The sequence below is a fragment of the Aulonocara sp. 'chitande type north' Nkhata Bay genome, linkage group LG7 (genome assembly GCF_057382095.1).
Source record: "Aulonocara sp. 'chitande type north' Nkhata Bay isolate Kocher_YH1m ecotype deep benthic linkage group LG7, A_spYH_male_GT1.1, whole genome shotgun sequence".
NCBI lineage: Eukaryota > Metazoa > Chordata > Actinopteri > Cichliformes > Cichlidae > Aulonocara > Aulonocara sp. 'chitande type north' Nkhata Bay.
The window spans coordinates 41,274,729-41,297,546 of NC_141350.1; the positions used below are offsets into that span (position 1 = coordinate 41,274,729).

General features: G+C 40.2%; 1 protein-coding gene across 2 annotated transcripts in view; it reads left to right on the forward strand.

Moving 5' to 3' along the window:
- sardh (sarcosine dehydrogenase) overlaps window positions 1-22,818 on the forward strand; it is a 45,644-nt gene that overhangs the window by 17,840 nt on the left and 4,986 nt on the right. For both annotated transcript variants that reach the window (XM_086300419.1, XM_086300418.1), the window contains exons 10-18: window positions 1,203-1,289; window positions 6,635-6,725; window positions 6,871-7,012; window positions 10,330-10,413; window positions 10,658-10,771; window positions 11,137-11,275; window positions 12,292-12,405; window positions 13,204-13,351; window positions 15,999-16,092. In XM_086300419.1, coding sequence (XP_086156545.1) covers window positions 1,203-1,289; window positions 6,635-6,725; window positions 6,871-7,012; window positions 10,330-10,413; window positions 10,658-10,771; window positions 11,137-11,275; window positions 12,292-12,405; window positions 13,204-13,351; window positions 15,999-16,092 — 1,013 coding nt within the window. The remainder of the gene's footprint in view (window positions 1-1,202; window positions 1,290-6,634; window positions 6,726-6,870; window positions 7,013-10,329; window positions 10,414-10,657; window positions 10,772-11,136; window positions 11,276-12,291; window positions 12,406-13,203; window positions 13,352-15,998; window positions 16,093-22,818) is intronic.

Consider the following 22,818-nt stretch of genomic DNA (forward strand, 5'->3'; position numbering starts at 1 on the left):
TTTTTCTTGCCTGTCCCGTTTGGCTCTTTTGCCATCAGAATTGTTGTCTAAAGGCAAAGAAAGATGCCCAACGGATTTACTTTACCAAATTGACCATCCCAGCCTTGCCGTAATGGTCCATTTGATTCACCTTTTATTGTTTATTTTATTTTCACTTGCTGAATACGGGACAGACTTGACTGGGGGAAAGAAGGGGAGAAAGAAAGAGGGAAAGAGAAACAGCTGAGAAGAGGGACGGGGGAGAAGGGCAAAAAACAAAAACCAACAGAATGGGCAGAAAAAAAAAAGAAAAAAAATGCATATATCAATCACCTGGATCACCTGCTGAGAAAGAAAAAAGAAAGCAAGCAGAAGAGAACAAGAGTAATAGAATAAACAACATCACAATGATATATGGGAATATGACAGTAAATACTAAATATTAAACATTATTGTGCAGCACATAAGATCAACAGAACACAGTGTGCTTTGAGGTAGGAGCCAAAAAGGGTGTAGTTTGTGGGTGTGATCACCCGTGTGTACACCTGTGAGCATGGACGCGCTTGTTTTTTGTTTTTTAAAAGGTTCCTTCTTGTAATAATCTGCTAGAGGGTGTGGGGAGCCACAGCCCCGTCCTCCAGGGCATGAAGCAGGTATGGAGGAGATCAGAACTCCAGACATCCAGAGGCCCCCAGAACACAAGAGACCAAGGAAGACCAACAGAGGGGCAGCCGCGCCACTGTCCCAGAAAGAGCTGAGGAGAGTCCCAGATGAGGGCTCACTCAGCAGCCGCGGAGCAGAAGCCAGGGGGAGTTGCAGTGACGCGCCCGTGAGCTCCGCCGGCAGCCAGCCGTGCCTGAGTGACCCCACCTCCGAAGTGGCCCGAGCGAGCCCCAGGCTCCAGGCCCCGATAAGCGGCCGCCAAGGAGTGAGCCGGTGTGTACCTGGACGCCCATCCCCGGACACAAAGAACCACCAACGCACCGATGTCTGAGGGAGTCCGCCACTGGCAGGGGAAGTGGTGGTAGGGGGAGATAGGGGGGGATAGGCCTCCATACCTCCATCTATCAGTCCTTTTTCTTCTGCATATCCAATTCTGGGTCATGCGTGGACTGTATCCTATTCGAGCTACCACAGGAGCTGAGACTGACTCCTGTGACGAATTGGATAGAAACATTTTGTTCCCACCTTTATCACAAAGTTTCTCTTTGTTATTGTTTCAGAGTCATTCACAGCAGACCATAAGCCTCTGATGGGAGAAACACCAGAGGTCAGAGGTTTCTTCCTGGGCTGTGGCTTCAACAGTGCTGGTAAGTTCTGCGTCAGCTGACAACTGACAGTCTGAAGAAATAAAATAGTCAGAGGTGAGAAAAGAGAGGAAGGGAGGCAGGGAGTGAGCGAGAATCCCAGAGAGTGCAAAGACATCTTAGATTAAATGGTTAGCTTCATCAACTTTGCCTTAAAGAAACAATACATACACTGCACTCACTGATTATTTATTATAAAGTACTTCATCTTTAATAGCTTTCCCTTGAGGAATCTATGAAATGATTCTATGAAATGATTCCTCAAGGGGTGACAAAGGTCGAAGAAATCTTCTTAGAAAACAAATGGGCAAAAATAATGAAGAAAATAAGGGAAATGGCCAAAGAATTTTTTTCTTAGACTCTGACCTAGCCTTCACCAGTCTCTCAAGGCACAAATGAATAATAGAGTGGTTTTCATTTTTCAGCTTTCATCGAGAACATACACATACACGCAGGCACACACAGAAACAACCCGAGTAACTCCATTACTTCACTCAGGGATGAACTTTCTACTGACATTAGAGAAGGAGGAATGCGAGGATCTCAGCGGTCTGAAAAACAGAGAGAGGGGGCGTAAAGGGTAAAGTAATCACCATAAGCATTAAGACAATTCAGACAAAGCCTTTTTTTTTTCTGCACAAGAGCAAAAGACTATGGGATCTGGCTCTGCAGTCCTGACAGACGCTTGGGAGACGCAGTGAAGTGAAGACCTGATGTGAGCATCTCGACACTCATATGTTACACAGACCTCCCTCTTCTGTATTTTCTTTTCTTTCAGAGGTGTAGTTGACTCGCTGCAAATTAATGAGTGGTCCTTGATGTTTACCACTGCTTTTCTATTCCGCAACCACTTAACCATGAAATATTCTGTCCACCACCCTGATCAGAGTACTAACACGTCCTTCGAGTACTGCCTCATATTATACCTGAAAACAGTGGTAAAACTTGCCAATAGGCTTCTTCTCATAAAAATAATAAATTGTCATCAGTTTGGATTATTAATTCATGGCAGCTCAGTGAGCAAAAAGCTAAATGTTCAACAACCTCATGTGAGAGGCCGACCCCCATCTGTTATTCTCTGGTAATTAATAACTATAAAGTGAGCTTGGGACTGTTGGCATTACATTTTCTTTTCAACATTTACATAGAAACACAACCTGCCTGTGTGAATAGAGGTGGTTACAATGCTGTCGTACCCATTTTATTTTTTAGTGTAATGCCGGGTACTAGCTCAGTGAAATGGGCCTAGTATTACTAATATCACACCTGAGTCATTTTCACACATGCACAGCAGCCCTGAACTTTCCTAAACATTACATGGTGGAGCTGTGCTGCCTGCTCTATGGTACAAAATCAGTGTAATGTCCCATGTAGCTTATGTGTGAATTAAGCACGTAATTGTCATGCGAATTCACAGACAGTGAGTGGGAGTCGTGAGGCTGGTCTCCTGCGTGTGTTACCCGCTCACCAAAGGGAGTGCTTCCTGTAGTGAGAAGACTATTTGCACGTCTTGCAAGTATATACTTTTAAAAACTAGAGTTTGGGGAAAGCAGCGGTACGACCAGCAGCACAGAGGAGAGCAGGCATCAGTGATGCAGGTACTGTCTAAGTTGGAGATTTAGTATGACGTGTAGATGTATTGCAGATGTGCAGTAAGTGTGGGAAGGCTAAAGCAGCTTAAATAGTGTGCCCTGCATAAGAAACTGGATGTGCAGAAAGGCATTTGGAGCATCAGTTGATGTGGGCTGCCATTGAGATCAGCCGATCTGCTGGGACTGAGCTTGACTTCGTAGCCTGCCTGAACTGTGCTCGATTCGCACTCAGCATCCACACACACAAAGGAAACACTGATGTGCCATGTCGTCCCTTCTTCACACTCTCTGCATCTGTCACTCTTTCTTCCCCTGTCTTTATGCCCCTCTGACAAGGAAACGGCATCTTTCGCATTTCCAGTGACACGGCTGTCTTGGCTCAAGGCCGGGCACGGAGAGGCAGGAAAGTTCAGAGACCAAGGGGTCACTTTTGATAGATAGTCATTGAATGCTCTTTACTTGCTGGAGCTAAATTTGGTCTCCAAGCAATCACCAAGCCTTCAGACTGGTTGAAGTTGTATTTGTTGCCTGGCAACCTTTGGATACTTATTCTTGGTGTCAAACCCATCATGCTTAACATTTAACTGCTCTTGTTTATAAAGGCATTTTTTCTTCTTCTTTCTTTTAAAGCTATGAACTGCAGCCCCTCTTACCCGGCTGCATCCTTGTCTTGCTAACAATCACAGGAATAAGCACCTTTATTATTTCTTATTGTGCACAATAAGAAATAATAAGGATACTGGTGCTGATGTAAATCTTAGAAAAAAACTGTCTTCTGTTTTTTGGCCAACTTTGTTGGCTCATAAAATGGAAGCATTAGTGTGAACGTGAAGCCAAAAGAGGATCAAATTTCTAACTTAGAAAAATTATTGAAGAGGGCATCACGAAACACACTCTCTGCATTCTGAGGAGAGTATTGTTAATTTCAAGGTGAGGAACATACTGACTCTAAAGTTCTAGTTATTTTAGTGCTGATTATATGTGCTATATTCAAATAACCAAAGCCTTTAAGTAAAGAGTAAAGCATTTGTGGCAGTACTTGGCTTTCTATATGTTAGAAGAGAAGGTTAAAAACACTTAAATGTGTGAACTGTAATATATGAAATTGTGTATGAAGTACATGACGTTTTCTCCTTGTTGTGGAGGAGCTTTGGCTCATTCATCTTTACAACTTCGCTTTAGTTCCTCGAGGTTTGCAGGCGTTTGTTAATGTACAGTTCCTACAGCATTTGGGATTATTGTTCTGATGAATGACCCATCTTAGGCCAAGCTTTAGCTATCACACAGATGGCCTCATATCAAGACCAGCATTCAAATGTTTAGCTAAATATGAAGACTAGGATTTTAGAGTACTGACTATCCTGGCTCTGAGGACTAATTCATTTAGTGTATCTTGTTTGTCTAACTTCTGAATAACACATCTTGATATGCAGCACTAAATGCTGTTTTAAAATTTTGGATTAATGCGCTTGCTAATCTGCTGAAGAGGATATTGGAAAAGATTTAAAAAAAACAATTGTGCATGTTTTCCTGCTCTTTCTAAGCATCGGTGGTATTGCTGGCAGCACCGCTGTAAACGTCAAGAAGAAGAATTTGACACCGAGGAGATTAGATGACACATAATGACCGTGAAAGGGGCAAATATTTGCACGGCATAAACGCAAGGAGGAAAAGGGACGGGTTAGAAGGGGACGACAGAATGAGTGGAAGCTCAAGCACGAGGATTTACAAGTATGGAAACTCACACATCAACCCAGTTATCTCGAGTGACATTTATCAGTGCCACCTCGCCTTGCTGGTTGTCCCCACATTGTCTTGGGAGAACTTCATCAACATCCTCTCACCCCTCCTCCCTTTATCGCTCAATCCCTGCACCCATACATCCATCTGTCTAGCAAAACAGCCATTCAACTGTCCACCCGGGCTCGGAGTGACAGTGCCTGCAGATGAGTGAAGTAATGAGAGATAGAGGGAGAGGGGACGCTGTGAGAGATGGAGATGGAGGGATGACAGAGGGTTGCAAGGACACACTGTTCGTGCTGCTGCATATTGATGCTGTGGTTGCAACACATGGGAGAGACATACATACAGCACACACACATACGCTTGATAACTGCAAATTACCAGCAGCACAATGCAAGCGGGGGGTTGCTAAAAGGGCCCAGCTCATTAACCCGACAGTTTTGGGACTTGACAGATAAAATATTGAATTGCTGATGATTGTTTGTTGGTTGGGTTGAAAGATGCACAATGCTGCAGCCACTGGGTGCAGATGATGAGGTCACATTGCTCGGGGGCTCCTGTGAGCAAGAGTCAAAAGATGGAAGAAGGGTTGAAATAACCTTATGTGGATCATGTGCCACATAGGAGGACATAAACTGCTCTATTTCTCTTCTTTTTTTCCTTTCTTTTCTACAAATTAATGTGACTCTGTCCTCTAGGCGGGATGTAGGTGAGCAAGAAGGGGATTAGAGATCTGCTGTGACTTATTCAGAATATCCACAAAATAGTCTGTTTCTTTAAAAAAAAAAAAAAGTTGAGGACAAACATGGGAAAGATGTATATAAGTAACAAAAGAGTGAACTTAGATGATAGTTCTGATGAAAATTTAAATTGTACAAAAGCTTAAAAGACCTCCCCATTTCCCTTCCTGAGGAACAGTTTCTTGACACCCTTCAGATCATTTCTGATGAGGCTTTGGCGAACAGTAAACAGATCAGAAACATCTCTCCGGTCCTGTTTTGGGTCTTTGCTGCATTTTTCCCTATTTTAAATACTATTCATAGAATAGATAGTTTGTTTTATTCTTTTATTCTTCTTTGGTCCTCCACTTCTTTCTTTGATTCTTTTCGAAGGCCACACTGCACACAGTGCCAGAATGTGAAAAGTCTTTGGAAATCACGTTGCTGGCTTAAAAAACGATTTTGTGTCTGTTGAATTGTGCTATCTTTGGCATTTTCAATAGATTCAACTAAAGAAATCAGGGAAAAAAAAGATGTTTGTGTGATAGACTGCTAGTAACAAAATGCCTAAAGATGAAACTAAAAATAGATTTAGCAAAGTTGTCTGTTATGTGTACTAGTTCATCCTTTTTGGTGGTTACCTGATTGATTTGCAGGTCAGTGTTGAGTGCCTTAGCAAGCAACTAAAAAAAGCATTCCCCTAAAAATGATTAAGGACTGGACTGAAAAGGAGTGATGTTTCTTAAGACTTTTGCACAGTACTATTATTATTATTATTACAGTTTAAAGCTTTGGACATTTGTCTGTGTCCTTTCTTTTTAATTTAAATCTGTTTTAGCATTTATTTTATGGGTTTTGGGTTGTCTTTAATTTCAAAAAGTGTGAATAAATGCCTGTTTTTAAATGATCATTATTTTTCCCCCTCTGGTCCTCATTCAGGGACCCACAGGGAACAATTGAATCCAAAGTGGCATCTTTTGTTTGGTTTGACTATCATTCCATCTAAATGTTATTCCCTTGGGCTGTGGAAATTTATCTGACTTTGCATTTAAAAAGCAGTTAATCAGGTACAGAAATATTGGCACTCATAATATTCACAGGCTCCGTCCTTTAACCAAAAAACAAACACATTCAGTTTCAAAAGACAGTAAAGAAGCTATAATCTTCAATTATTTTATTCCACAATTACATTAAACTGGTTAATATTGTTTCAGCATTAATTAAAATGAGCTGAATTTGACCGGGAATGCTTCTCACATCAACATCTCTTTTATCCTTACACCTTCTGTTTCAGGTATGATGCTGGGAGGTGGTTGTGGTAGAGAGCTGGCTCACTGGATCATACATGGCCGCCCTGAAAAGGACATGTACGGCTATGACATCAGGTACATCACTCCACAAAATCTACTCAAAATTCTTCAGATTATCACTTTAGCAAAAGGCAGCAGGAACTGCAGCAAGTTTTAATGAAGTCTGAACGATTGTGACTTTTAATGAGCATCTTTTGAATCCGTCTCCCTTCTTTCTCAGGCGCTTTCATCACTCGCTGACAGACAACAAACGGTGGATCAGAGAGAGGAGTCACGAGTCGTATGCTAAGAACTACTCTTTAGTGTTCCCCTTTGATGAGCCGCTGGCCAGCCGAAACATGAGGAAGGATCCTTTCCACCAGGTAGGTCAGTGGTTTGCTCTCCAGTGCAGACAGTTAATCAGTGTTTCATGAGGAGTTCAAGGAAGTGACCCACATGCTTTGTCTTTGTGCTGGGAGTTAGTCACACTCCTTTCAGCTGTGGTGTGAGTCACGGATGAGTTTGAGATAAGCGCAGAAATGATAAAAGAACTACTGTATGAACAGGTAGTCTAGCAAATGGTGACAGAGAGCACAGGACTCATGCACGACTCATAAAAAGTTTAAACCTTTTTATTAAAGTTAGGCAGGCAGAAGCTGGCAAGTAGGTGGGTGAAGGGGAAGAAGATACGCATGATTTTTTTTTCTTTTTTCCTTTGAGATAAACATTAAGCCTAACCTTGGCTTCCTTAAAGCTTTTTTTAGTTGGGTAATCGTCAGGGCATTTACTTACTGTGTCTGTCTTGATTTAGACAAACATGCATGCTGGTTTGTGGACCAATATCCAGTCCATGTTTTTCCCTGCATGTAACTTGACCTGTCATTTCCGATTTCTTCCTTCTGTTACCCGTCTAACTTTTGCACTTTTCTCCTTCAGTCACTCAGTTTTCTTCATCTATTCATTCAGGTTTTCGTGCAGATTCACACAAGTCTGCTTCCCTTTTTTCTTCTTCTCGTAATTGTGTTGCTTTAGTTATTCTCATTAAAGTCTGCATTTTATGTGTTTCCCCTTTCTTTCTCTTTCTACACTTCTGCTACCACAACATCTGGCTGGCTAGCTGAGACAGAAATGTGCAGATAGAACAAATCTACATATAAATGATGCTGCTGAAACCCTAGCTTGTCACATTTCCATGTGTGTGAATGTCATAAAAGGGACTTAAAAGACTTGTGAGAGATATAGGCATACAAGTGTTTGTAAACTCGAGGTTTGGGACACGGGGATCTCACTTTCTTATTCCGTTGCCTTTGTTCAAACCTAGAGGCAGCTGATTCAAGCAGAAGGCAGTTAGAGGTGTAAGTTATCCCCAGCAGTTACATTTAATAATGCAACCCCTGCCAACATGAATCTAAATGCTACACTTAGTTTCAGTAGCCTGGTCTCAGATGTCTTTCAGCTTCCCCTCCCTCCTGAGCCTGGCACAAACTTTTAATGGGCCCCACTACCACACTTTATGCATTAATGATCCACTTAAACATGCTTTCCTATTCCAGAATTCATTTACATTTAACGGTTGCAATTTGTACCCCCACTCGGAAATGTAGGCATCTTTTCATGAAAGATTATTAACACAAATTCCATTAGTAACATTGCCAATTTGTCTTGTAGCTTATATCGTGTGCTTTCTCAGAGTTTGCTTCGTTTAAATATATGAGGGGGTTTTCAACATCTGGTTTTTGCTCTTCACTATGAAATAAAAATAATTTGTAATCATTATAACTTAAGTTTGCCTTATAGTCATTGGAAGATCTTGTTGTTTACTTGGATCTATGAGTATAGGTTTCTTTGTGTTGGGGAAATAGTAAAATGAAGTCAGATTGAGCAAAAAGTCAGTAAAAAGCAAAAGAATTTAAGCCTTACTTACAGTCATGGTAAAAAGTACATACACCCTCTTTCAATTATAAGGTTTAAATATTATGATTTAATCTGGTCGTTAGCAGATCTTTGGAAATAAAACCTGAGATGAACAACAAGAAGTACCATTTTACACCATGTCATCGTCTATTTAAAAGAAAAATAATCCAAAATGCAAAAGCAGGTTGTGGAAAAAACAAAGTACACCTTACTGCTTCCATAGCAACTAAGAGGGCAAATAGCAGCCAGGTGTTGCTAATCAAATGCACTTGATTAACTGATCAAGTGTAAAGTTTTGGCAGGTCGGGAGTAGTCAGAAATGTGTTAACACAGACATCAATGATAGCGGTGAAGTGACTGTTGCTGCTTTCTGTCTGGGAAGGCTTACCGTGCTATTTTGAAGCCCATCCTTGTACAGTGAGAAAGGTTACTCAAGTGGAGCCAGTCTTCTCGGGGGTGGATGTCCCAGCAAATTCACCCCAAAGCCAGACCGTGCAACGCTCAGAGAAGCTGCATAAACCCAAGAGCTACCTCTCGCGTCTACCGTGGACTCTTCTGTATACTAAATCCACGTATAGGCAAAATTGAGTCATGCGACAGGACAATGATCCCAAGCACAGCAGCAAATCTGTAACAGGATGCGACTCAAGACGTTGCACCGAGTCAGTGCAATGACTGAAGTTTTAAAGAGTGGGCCAAAAAATTCTCTATGGCTAAATCTATTACTTCAGGTTAATAGTGATAAAGGTGGTTTGTATAAGCTTTTGCATCATGGGGTATACACATTTATTTCACACAAAACGAATGACGTGGTGTATTATATAATATAATTGAGAGAGCGTTTACTTTATTTTTTTTACCATCCATGACTGTCTAGCACAACAACAAGTAATCTTTTCATGTGTAACACACCTGTGACCTTTCCTATTTAACACAAGACAAAGGTTTAATGTATTGTGGCTCGGAGGTACTTAAGGGTTGGATCAATCGGGGAAGCTATGCAAGTAATGAGACTGTCTAGCTTTAAGAGGCAATATGGGATTATTTCAGAGCACATGCAGGCCATCTCTGACACTGCTGCTCACACGTTTTCTCCACCTCGGTAGCACAGATGGTAAATATAGCCTAGTGTGGGAAGTTTTGGCAAGAGACTGCTAGATGCCTGCTAGGAGCAGAGCATAGCAGAACATACCTACCGACTGTGGGCGACTGTCAGTTTAACAAGGAGCCCTGATATATCTTTTCTAAAGACTGTTCAAGAAATAAGAAGTTTAATATTTCTGCAGCAATTTATGGAAAACTAACAGTGTACTTGCACTCTCATTGATTCCTGTGATGTTAGATTAGTTTTATTGTTTAGGCCAGACAATCTTTTCTCTTTTTGACAGAATGTACTGTATTATCTTTATACTGACAATGGATCAAAAGACTGGGTGTGATTGGGGGGGGGAGGTTTGCTTGTTGTGACTAAACCACAGAGAATTATTATCACAATACCTCTCAGCTAGAGTTTTTCAATTCATGCTGGAGAACAGAGCTTAAAGGAAATTGTAGTTCGATCCACAGGTGTCCAGAAATACAGCATCGACTGTGTTCATGTATGTTTTCTTCTTTTGGAAATTGTCAACTGTTTGCTCCCACTTTCGCCCTCATTTAAAGTGTGAGAGTGTGTCCAAGTTTTGTGTTAGTTCATCATGTTGACCTCTAGTGAATAAATAGCAATTCTTCAAAGACAGACACGAACTGCTTTTGCTGTACTGTGCTCCGTATGTGTGGTTGTTTTCAGGTGCTCACAGAGCAGGGCTGCATGTTCCAAGAGCGGCATGGCTGGGAGAGACCTGGCTGGTTCAACAAAGAAGGACCTGCTCCTGTGAGAAACACACTTACACTGCACATATTCTGAATGCTATACATAGTCGCAGGCACACTTTTATATAATTGCCCCGGTGATATTTTTCAGAAGCCATGCTGGATAGAGGCTGTTAGAACATACTGACTGCCAATAATGGATGATGCTACCACAGTGTCTGGCTCAGTTCTACATCTTGCCTTGTTTCGTGCGAAACCGTAATGATTAATTAGCTTCTAATTGTTTTTTGTGTCATATTGCACAGGTTAAAGACTATGATTATTACGGAGCTTACGATGTGAAGAGGAATGAAAAGTACAAATACGATGAACTGCTAGGTCAAGAGTACACCTTTGACTTCCCTCCACATCATGACGTGGTAAGAGACAGTACTAAGAGTAAATGGTATGTGTGGCTGAGCGTGGGTGATCGATAGTGCAGTATTACCGTGCGGTCAGATGAGTATAAACGCACTGAAGGCTTCTAAGGGGAAGTCGGTGAGTTTAATGGTGTTTAAATGGTATCGAGGGAGAACACACGCTAACTCAGCAGCTTGCAGGATTAAATTAGAGGAGAGAATGCTAACCTTGATTTTAAAATCTCTCTTCACTGCTGTAATGAATGTTGCTTTCAGGGATCTGACAATAACATGCATTCTTCTTAGAAACATCATGCTTTGCAGAGTTGGGACAGTTTGTTTTTATCCTTTTGCTATCATGTTCTTTTTGTTTTATTTTTATTTAGATTAAGAACGAGTGCCTCTCATGTAGACACAGTGTGGCTGTGTTTGACATGTCCTACTTTGGAAAGTTCTATCTCACTGGACCCGATGCCAAGAAGGCAGCTGATTGGCTGTTCACTGCTGATGTCAACAAGAAGCCAGGTCAGAGTAAAAAAAAAAACAAGAAAGAAAGATTGACAGAATAAAAAGGGCAGCTACGTGCATAGAGTTATGAAAAAGATGCCAACAAGCGAGGAATAGCAGCCTTCTACACAGGACTAAATACCAGTATGTAATGTGTCTGGTATGCTGTTAACAGTGGCGACAAACGTCTCTACTGCTTCATTTTCTTGTATTCTTGTCACAATCAGCAAACTGACAACCGTGTCTGAATCCTACCATTGTGCAGATATGAAAATGGAAAGCTGCGTTCTTTACATTGCTACTTTTTTGGCCCCAGAGCCTTTCCAAAGGTGAGATCAAGTTCTGAAGAAGTGAGAAGACAGATAATCCTTTTAGTTTTAAGCCTCTCTGTTACTTTCCTGTATGGATTTAAAAAATGTATGACACCGGCATCTGCTGAGGTTCGGCGCACTCGCATCTTTATAACTTGAACCCCCAAGTGTTTTTCTCTTTCTGTTTGTAGTCTTCAGACCTGATTAAAACTAGTAATAACATACTTTCTAAGAGTGCATGAGGGTCTGTTAAAGACAGCCTGTATGACTAGGTCTGTTTCTACCTCCATCTGTACATGTGTGGTCAAGTGCCACTGCATTGAAATCATTCCAGATTTGGAAAAAAGAAATACATTTCTTGTTACTTATCACAGAAAGCAAAGTCAAAACAGCTAGAAGTCTGAGCTAAAGTAAAATGAAAACCAAGGGAAAGGTTAACCCCTCTTTTTGATGAAAGAAACAATCAATCAAAACAATACTTTTGCACAGTACTCTGCTACAAAAAAGCAGAGTTTTATGAGTTAAGAGGATCAGAGCCACGATTATTGTTCCTTCAGAACAACTAAGTTGTGAACTTAGTGTCAGTACACTTGAATGTATTAAATATTCATCCCTGTTCACACATAGAGCACGCTTCCATCAGTATGTTTCCACTCAACAGCATGCTTAAAATACGTCTGCAAAGTCTGCAGCACGTATTAATTGTTTGTGTGTGTGTTGCAGGTACCACTGTGTATACCTGCATGCTGAATAAAAGAGGAAGGTCAGAGGCCGACCTGACTGTGAGCAGACTGGAGCCTGGTGTGGCCAACCTGCCCCTGGCACCAGAATCCAGCGGTGAGAAATAGTGTGTAGACGTGTGTGTTTCACAGTTATTTGCTGCACTCTTTACCTATTACTGTTATTTCATTCATCTCCCTATCTCCGCATCACTATTTGTCAGCTTAGCTGTTGTATTTTGTTTATTGGATTTAATAATGTGCTATTCTGTTTTATCTTATTTCAGACTTATTGTTATTTTTTTCTCTGTTATTTGTGGTTCTTTCGCCCAATCAGTACTGTTTATCCACATTTATTAATTCTTTTTACTCTTGTCTCACTCAAGAAAAGAGAATATCATGAAAGATGTGTCTCCTTTTGACGTTACACAGCAGTAGCTTGTTTCTTTATGTTGTCATTTTGACTCCACTCCATCAAAAAAAGCCTGGAAAATAACATCTGTTCAGGTATCCCTTATTTCTATTACCACAGCTGCTGATTGAAAAACCCCAGGGAGCACATGAATCACAGGAGATAAATTAATTTAAGTAATTAATGTTGCGTAATGACATCTTAGGTGGGAAGCGGCAATTAAAATGCCATGAAAAAGTTGCTGCCGCTCTATTAATTATGCAAATTTCTTGACAAGTCCTGCTGAATATATCTACATAAAGTAAGTGGAAGGATTCAACAGAGTCAACTTTCAAAACATCTTAATGTAATAAACTCTGTTATCTCATCATCAGATCACCTAATGTAGCTGTCAGCTGAGATTCTTCACACTTGTGATTACAAACTGTATGCTATAGATAAAGTGGTTTCATGTGTCTTTCTCTTTCTTATACTTGACCTGATCGCCATCTGACTTTGCTCCAGGTGATGCATATTACCTGGCCATTGGAGGCGGTGTGGCAGAACACAACTGGAACCACATTAAAACAGTTCTTCAGGATCAAGGCTTTCGCTGCCAGTTGACGGACCACTCTGAGGACATGGGGATGATCAGCATCCAGGGGCCCAAAAGGTGAGGAAAGCAAGAGGGTTAGAAGTGAATGTTAACTCTGGAATGACTTATATCCAGATGAGAAATGAACAAGAGAACAATTGAAGGTGTGTATCCAACTGTTAAGAGACTATAGGGTACTGAGACCTTTGATATCAACTCTGACCTGCAAAATCCTTGTAAACCTTGTGAAGTTCAGGACACCTGGGGTACCTTGCTCAGTATGCAGTCTACTACTGCATGATACCACCTCATCGTACATTTATTGGTTAGATTATTTTTTAGGGCTTCTCAAGTTCACTCTTCTGCACCTCAGAGCTGAAAATAATAAATCCCATGAAGGTTTGCATCAGCTTCCAAGTTGAACACTAGTGATGAGTTTCAAGGATTAAGTGTTAATTCTGCTGGCTTACATAAATAATTTTCAATAGACTCTGTCAATGATGCAGTTTGTCAGAGATTTTGAGAAAACGGGTGCAGTGATTTATTGAAACATGTGCAGACACAACGGAAATCCATTATATAAGGCAAAAACAGAGTTGCACTAATGGAAAGTTCTGCAGGCTTCTTGACGGACATTCAAAGCTCTTCTTTGGATGCTGGATGATTTTTGCTCGCTTCAAGATGATCACAAGCTGCTTCAATAATGTTGAGATTTCAGATTTCAGTTCATCACTCCATAAGACCTGTTGTGACATAGCAATTATTTCTTCAGCTTCAACCATCAACATCAGCTTGATTTCTTAATCTACGGATTCAAATTTGTGCACGGTGCAAGTAAAAATCTTACTGCAGATATGGAGGGAGATCAATGTTTTCTTTATCCTTCCCACAGTTTCCCTTTGCTCAACACTCAAATAGTGAAGCTACACCACCTTTACCTATTCCTTATCTTATTCTCTGCTCTCCACATCTATCTTTTTCTTCCCCTCTCACCTCCTCTCCTCCCCAGCTCACCGCCCTCTGTCTTTGTTCTTCCCTCTCACCAGCAGCAGGGTTAGTCCACTCCGTTCCCTGTGTGGGTTTTGTCGATTTTTTTTTTCTTGAGGCTTTGCTTCGTTCTCCTGTTCTCCTAAGTTTCTTTTCTCTGTCTCTGTGGATTGTATCCACTTCTTTCTCACACACACCCCCTGTGCTCAGTGTCATCTTCACTTTTTTTCCCTAGGTTTTTCTATCCCTCTTGCTTTTATTGCTTACGTCAAACTGGAAACCACTGCGTCACTGCTAGATAGTCCAGTATGTGCTCTGTGTGTATGTGCTCTCTATGTGTGTGGTGTGTGTGTGTGTGTGATTTTTATATGCTCATACACACAAGACAATATCTATGATGATTACGGAGTTCATTGACTTTTCTTTAGCATCCAAAGCACATTTATTTCATGAGTGTGCATATTTTCACCCGTGTGTGTGTGTGTGTGTGTGTGTGTGTGTGTGTGTGTAATTTAGAAAAGACTGGCATCTGTGTTGCCTCTCTGCGCACATTACTGTAATCATTTTTAGCTCCTCTGTATTGTTTTTGCCACGTTTGAGAAATTCAGCATTTTGGGGGTTTTGTTTTCTTACGAAGCAAATTGATCCCTTTAGAGCATGAGGAGAGGAGCGATTGCAGCATTTATGGAAATGTGTTTGCCCGTGTTTTCCCTCCCTGAGTCGTCTCATTCAAATTCACTCAATAAGGGAGTCTTTAAACTTGCAGCCTTTCTCTCATGCAGCTTTGGCAGTGTGTTCCAGTGGGCAAAAGTAGTGCTTAACCACTCGCTTTTGCAATTATGCACCTTGTGCGCTGTATAATGGATGAAATTATGTGACGTCCTTTAATCGAGCCTTGTTTGTGTGGATGCGGATTCTCAGACGCACAGCTGAGAGCCACAGTGATGCGGCAAGTAGGAGAAACAAATTGGTAGTTGCGAGTGCCCCTTTTGCCAAATACGCAAACACACATACAAAACAGAGCAATTCACTGATTATATATAGCTAATTAGCCTTTGCTGTTGGGCTCTTAAGTTCAGTGAGAAAGGGATGGGAGGAACTGGAAAATGGCACAAAAAAAATTCTTATTAGCCCCACACATGCATTGAGACCTCCACACATACATATGTTAGAAACCCTACATATTCCAGCTATATTTCTGCAGGGAATTTTAAGAGCATTCGTTTTTTTGTTTTTTTTCCGCATTTATTTCTTTTGAATTAGAGGACACCCCTCCAGTTGCATTTCTAACCCTTCCCCTGATATCTTCATCCCTGGCTTCTTGCCACAATATTACAAAAAATATCTCTTTGACGAGGCCTCACACATTGTATTCTCTACCTGCCCACTCACAAACATACAAATGTACAAGCAGCACAGTGAGCTAAACTTAGCCCCCCCCCCCCTTTTTTTTTTTTTTGTTACTGTTGACTCATTTTTTTTATGTAATATTGATTTTGTGTGTGTGTGTATGATTGTGGGAGAAGAGCTGGTACATTTTTGGATTGTTCCAGCATTATTTGTGCTGGTAAAACGTATACCAAAATATAAAAATAAATACATAAAAAATGTCAACAATAATTGTGTTTCTGCACTCTGGTTGCACAAATACAGAAAATGTGTTGAATGACTGCCAGAGTTTCTTCTTCTTCTTATTGGTGTTTTTTTTTTTTTTTTTTTTTTTTCCCCTTTTTTGCAGCCGGGAGGTATTACAGGAGGTTTTAGACACAGACCTGAGCAACGAAGCTTTCCCCTTCTCCTCACACAAAGTTGTTATTGCAGCAGGACATCAGGTGACAGCACTCACACACCCGTTACATGCACACACACATGTACACGATGGATGCTCTACATTTCTCTGCTTCAAAATAACCCTGTCTGTCTTAGTTAAATGAAGAATGCAGTTAATTAAAAATGCCACTATGCAAATTGCATGCTGTTGAGTGAAACGGTATTTTCTTTTCTTTTTTTATTTAAAAGGTTCAGTCATCAAAGATTGTACACTGTGTGTAGGAGGAACAGATGGTGTGTCTCAAGGCGTCCTTGTGACTTCCTTGCATGTCGAGTCTGTCCAAAATTTATGTATTTTTTTTCACATTCTACCTTTTGTTAAGGTTCAAAATTGAGGAGGGAGAGTACAAACTCCGTCCCTGAGGTCTACTGACTCAAAACAAAGTTTATAAGGCCGTGGCTTAGAAGGACATGGGAAACTCTTTGTATTCATACCATGGTACAAATAAAAGACCAATCGCGATTTTTAAAACATTTGGTTGGTATCTTAAGGGAGGGATGGAGGTGCAGTTGCTATAAAGGAAAGGGAAAAGGAGCAAAAATGATGCTCATGTACTCATTTTTAGCTGTCTTTTTATAAATTTTTCAAGAGGTGATGCAGTTAAGTGTGATCAGCCTCTGCCTTTGACCTCCACAGACTTCCTGCCCTCAAAAAAAAAGAAAAAAGAAAAAGAGCATGTTGTACCAACACATGCAGCGACACATATGTCCACACACATACTCGCTCTCTTAGTTGGTCTTGCATGAATTATGCAGCGCTCTGGTGGTTGCAGTCAGCATCTTCTCACAGCTCTGCAGGAGTGTTTGTGTTGCTTGTGTGCAAGTGTGCCACTTGTGCTGTCTTCCAGCTGGTTTCTGGCCTTGTCTGGGTGACATTTTAATGGCTGCACTGCTGTGAGACCAGAACCCTCTGCTCCCCTCATAGCTCATTAGACTCTCTCGCTCTCTCTCTTTCTCTGTCTCTCGCTCTCTCCTAATAGCAAATGTGCAGCGGGATGGAGGGAGATACAAATTTATGTGTAGATGCAGTCTTGTACATATGTCAGCCTTTTAGCTATCTGTCTTTGATTTTTTCCAGGTAAATGTATAATTGCTGGTCACTCATGTGCTTCAGGGTGTATTTTGAATATATGCAGGCATACATGTACCTTCCCCAGAGCTTCATGCGTACATATGGGACTCAGGGTGATCCCTACATGGCCAGATGGCCTGGCTGTCACTACACCTACTGGGGAAACTGTTGTTTTCTCTCCACGTTTTTTTTATTTTATTTGCTCTCTCTCATATTTTTTTAATTTTTTTTTTTTTTAGATGTGATCTTTCCATCTCCTTTTCTCTCACCTGAATTTGATGTGATTTCATTTTAAAGAGCAATATGGGATTTGTCACCTGTGTGTTCTCATATTGTTTCATTGTAACATTGTACACTCACTCGCCACCTTGTTAGTTACATCTGTTCAACTGGTCATTGCTGAAAATATCTAATCAGTCAGTCATGTGGTAGCAAATCGACACATTTAGGTATGCTGTTGACCTGCAAAACAAGCGCGTCCATGCTCACAGGTGTACACACGGGTGATCACACCCACAAACTACACCCTTTTTGGCTCCTACCTCAAAGCACACTGTGTTCTGTTGATCTTATGTGCTGCACAATAATGTTTAACATTTAGTATTTACTGTCATATTCCCATATATCATTGTGATGTTGTTTATTCTATTACTCTTGTTCTCTTCTGCTTGCTTTCTTTTTTCTTTCTCAGCAGGTGATCCAGGTGATTGATATATGCATTTTTTTTTCTTTTTTCTTCTTTTTTTCTTTTTCTGCTTATTCTGTTGGTTTTTGTCTTTTGCCCTTCTCCCCCGTCCCTCTTCTCAGCTGTTTTTCTTTCCCTCTTTCTTTCTCCCCTTCTTTCCCCCAGTCAAGTCTGTCCCATGTTCAGTAAGTGAAAATAAAATAAACAATAAAAGGTGAATCAAATGGACCATTATGGCAAGGCTGGGATGGTCAATTTGGTAAAGTAAATCCATTGGGCATCTTTCTTTGCCTTTAGACAACAATTCTGATGGCAAAAGAGCCAAACGGGACAGGCAAAAAAAAGAAAAAAAAAAAGCATCGGAATGAGGAAGACAGATGATTTATGTGACTTTGAGAACTGAAGATCTACTGTACTGGGATTTTCCCCAGAGAACCATCTCTAGGGATTGATCTTAAAAAGAGAAAATAACCAGTATGTCTGAGCAAAAATGGCTTGTTGATGCTTTGCTCGAGGCCAGGAGAATGGTCATACTGCTCTGGGCAGATGGGAAGGCAACCACTTGTTACATTCGAGGTAGGCCGAAGATCATCTCAGAGTGCCGAACATTGAGGTAGATGGATCTGCAGCAGCAGAGGACCATTGTACAGGTGGCACTCGTGTCAGCAGAGAACAAGAAACTGAGCCTACAATTTGCGTTAGCGCTCCAAAATTAGACAATAGAAGTTTGGAAAATCATTATCTGGTCTCAGTCTGAATGTCTGCTGTGAAATTTAGATGGGGCCAGAATTTAGAGTAAACAAAATGAAAACATAGATCCATCCTGCCTTGTATCAACAGCTTGAGGCTGGTGGTGTTATAATAGGGGTGGGGGCATTTTTTTTGTTGACACATTTAGGCTTCTTAGCACCAACTGAGCTTTGTTTAAACACAACAGCCTACCTGAGTATTGTTGCTGACCATGGCAATATGGAGACATATTGCCACTGAACAATATGTTCCCATATTGAACAAGCTTCTGGTTGTTCAGTGGAACAACCAGAAGCTTTCCTACACAACCAGGCTCCACCATCAGCTAGCAGGTCCAGCCAGCAGGCCACAACCAGGCTCTACCACAGGTCTATCTGTCAGTCAGCATGTTATCCTCAGTAGTCTTTTTTTCCTTTGTTTTTATTGACAGCTTTTTGTCTACATGATGTCTGTGGAGCAAGAAAAACCATACTTCTTACTCCTCTCAAAGGGAACAAGGTGGGATTTTACATCTTTTAAGCTTCTCAAACGTGATCATCAGCAGAGATCTCATTTTAACTGATTTATTCCATATCACTGGTTTATTTCCCAATTCTCTCACCCCCCAAAGAGATTGGGCACTAAGAGAAATCAGTCTGTAATCCTACAAAAAAAATCTGTGAAAAGAAAATGTTTTATTGTTCTTCTGCTTCTTTTATCTGGAAATGTGCAACCTAATCCCGGTCCAGATTGCAAATGCTTAAGTACTCCTTGTGATTTTAAAACTCGAACAGGTCTTGGTATCACTCATTTACATGTCAGAAGTCTTCTTCCCAAACTTGATTTTGTGAAAGTTTGGATGAAAGAGTTAGATACCAATATTCTTATAGTATCAGAAACCTGGCTTACAAAATCGATTACTGACAAAGACATTGCAATAACAGGCTATAATCTTTTCCGTTGCGACCACCTCAGAAAGGGTGGCTGTCAAGAGATTTATTTTAAAAGACACTTCTAAGAGTGAAGACACACACACGCTGCAGATTTTACTTGCAAGGGCGGTCACAGAGCGCTCACACGAGAGTGGGGGGCCCTGTGATCAGCGCTCTGTTCTTGCACTTGTCTTTATTTATTTTATTTTAGTGTGTGTGTGTGTGTGTGTGTGTGTGTGTGTGTGTGTGTGTGTGTGTGTGGTCAGTCAGAACTGGGGAAGATTCAGATAGAAATATCAGAACACGTTTTATAAAGAACAATCAGTTCTGCATGAAGAAAGGTCATCATGCAGTATTCTATCACACGTAAACTTATATCATTAAAAGCTTATACTGACTACTAAATACAATTTTCCATTGACAGTGGCGGTGTTGCAATTTATGTAAAAAGCAAATTCCATGTTACTGTCTCTCCCTTTGCTGAAAGGAGGTGATCCTTCAGATGTTACTACAGGCCCATATCTAAATTGTGTGTTCTAGCAAAAGTTCTAGAAAAGTTCATTAGTGAACAACTGAAAGACTTTTTGGACAAAAATTCCTTTCTTTCCCAACATCAGTCAGGATTGAGAAAACAACACAGCACAATAACTGCTGCTATTAAAGTGGTTAATGACATCGTTAATTTAATGGACTAAATACTGTGCTGCTCTTTTTCTTGACTTGTCAAAGGCTTTTGATACAGTTGACCATGCTATTTTATTAAATAGACTAAACAATATTGGTCTATCTGTAAATGCTGTAAGTTGGTTTTCAAATTACTTGTCAGCAAGAAAACAGTGTGTCCGTGCTGCTGGGTCTTCTTCCTCTTTTCTCCCAGTATCCAAAGGAGTTCCACAGGGCTCCATATTAGGGCCATTGCTATTTTCTTTTTACATAAACAACCTTTGTGATAATTTGTCAAATGCAGCATTTCATCTTTATGCAGATGATACAATTATTTATTGTTCATCCCCTTCAGTAGCACAAACCCTGCATTTTCTGCAGTCTGCCTTTGATATAGTTCAGTCCCATTTAACTCAACTTAAGTTGGTGTTAAATCCAGATAAATCCAAGTTCATGTTATTCTCAAATGGCAAGGAGTTGTTAGCTACGTCTCCTAAGATTAAAACAATTCAAGGAACTGAAATTGAAATGGTCACACCTTACAAATATCTAGGGATCATTATAGATCAGAATTTGTCATTTAAAACTCACATCCAAAGGCTTGTGTCGAAGTTAAAACTAAAACTAGGTTACTTTTTTAGAAATCAATCCTGTTTCTCCCTCCAAGTGAGAAAACACTTGATTCATAGAACTTTTTTACCTTTATTGGATTATGGTGACCTGCTTTTTATGAATGCACCTGCCCACTACCTAAAGAGGTTGGATACTGTGTACCATTGTGCTTTACATTTTATTACTGGCTATGGAAATCGTGTACATCATTGTTCTTTGTATGCTGCTGCTAAATGTCTATCTTTGCATATTCGCAGACTCTCCCATTGGTTGATCTTTATCTATCTCTCGTTGGGCTGGTTCCATCTTATTTATGTGTTTATATGTGTAAAAACCACAACCAGTACAGCCTTTGTTCCCATAATACCATACAATTGATTATCCCAAAAATCTGAACAGAATTGGGGGGAAAGGCTTTTAAATACGCTGCCCCTGCTTCCTGGAATAATCTGCAGAAGGAACTGAAATTATCAGAATTGGTTACCTTAAAGGAACGAGAGAATAACTCTTTTACTCAATGTGATTGTTTTTAATGTACTCTTAATTTGATCTGTTATCGTATATTTTACACATGTTGGTATGGGATATTGTATTTGTTTTAAATGTTATATATTTATGTGGTATGTGTATTTTAACTTTTGTTGCCATGATGCCAGGTCTCTCTTGAAAATGAGATTTTTAATCTCAATGAGATTTTTTACCTGGATAAATAAAGGACTAATAAAAAATAAATAAATCCCATTATGACCACTGTGCACCCATCTTCTGAAGGCTACTTCCAGCATGTATCGCATCATGTCACAAAACTTAAATCATCTCAAACCAGGGTGTTGAACATGACAATGACTAATGACTATACTCATGGTCAGATCTCAATCCAACAAAGCACCTTTGGGTTGAATCAGGAGATTCACATCATGGATTTGTAGCCAAAAAAATCTACAGCAGCTGTGTGATGCTGTCATGTCACTACGGACCAAAATCTCTGAGGAATGTTTTCAGTGCTTTGTTGAATCTGATACAAATTAAGGCAGCAGAGTCAGTCTTGTTATGATTAAGTGGCATATTCTGGATTTTTAAAGCTGTTACTGATAATGCAACTTGATTTCAGATCTTTACATGTATTGCTTGTTTTGTTTTGTTTTTCCTCCCTGGTGGTTAACGTTGTAATGAAGACACATTGCCATACTTAATTATAATATATAACATGTACATGTACTGGGACTTCTTGTTACATTACTGACACATTATATATATTATTGTAGTGAAAAGGGAACTGAAGGAAGAACTTTTTATTTTCACCTCATACAACTTAAAAAAAAAAAAGTTAAGATGGATTGTTTATCAAAGATAGACATTGCCTGGTAAATGTGACATCATCTCAGAAAACACTGCCGGGGTTAGCACAGATACCTGCTATATGTAAAATGATACATTTCATTTTTCAAATGCTGAGGTTGGCGTTAAAACAGCAGTGCTAATAATAATAATAATGCAGACTTTTAGCCTGCAGTTTTTCAGTGCTTCAAGCCCAAAGCTATCTACATGGTTTAATCTTATTTCACTCCCAGTTAAAAATGAAAATGGCTGTCACTGTTGCAGTAAACTGCATAAAATATTAGATTATTATAACCACTACATGGCCATTCTGCTGGCTGACATTTTTGCTTTATTAATTTCACACAGTTTTCTGTAAGGGTGTGAGGGCGCTTTAGCTTACATAATACCATAGAAGAAGAAACAGAAGGAGAAGATTTGTGTGCAGCTTTTCACTTTGCAAAAATGAAATGACAGGATACACAGTCTGTACTCGCAGTCTTCATCAGTTGTCAGAAGGTAAACAGATTGCAGTTGCTTCTCCTGAGCCGTTCGCTGGAGTTTTTTCTCCTCTTCCCTTTTCTGCATTTTTTGCTGTGAAGATGATGAACGTTAACACTATCTTTATTGAAAAAGACAAACTATAAAGAATGACACACAGATTGCAAAATGCTTTCCATTTTCCTTTTGATTCATAGCAACGTCTTTCATGCCTTCA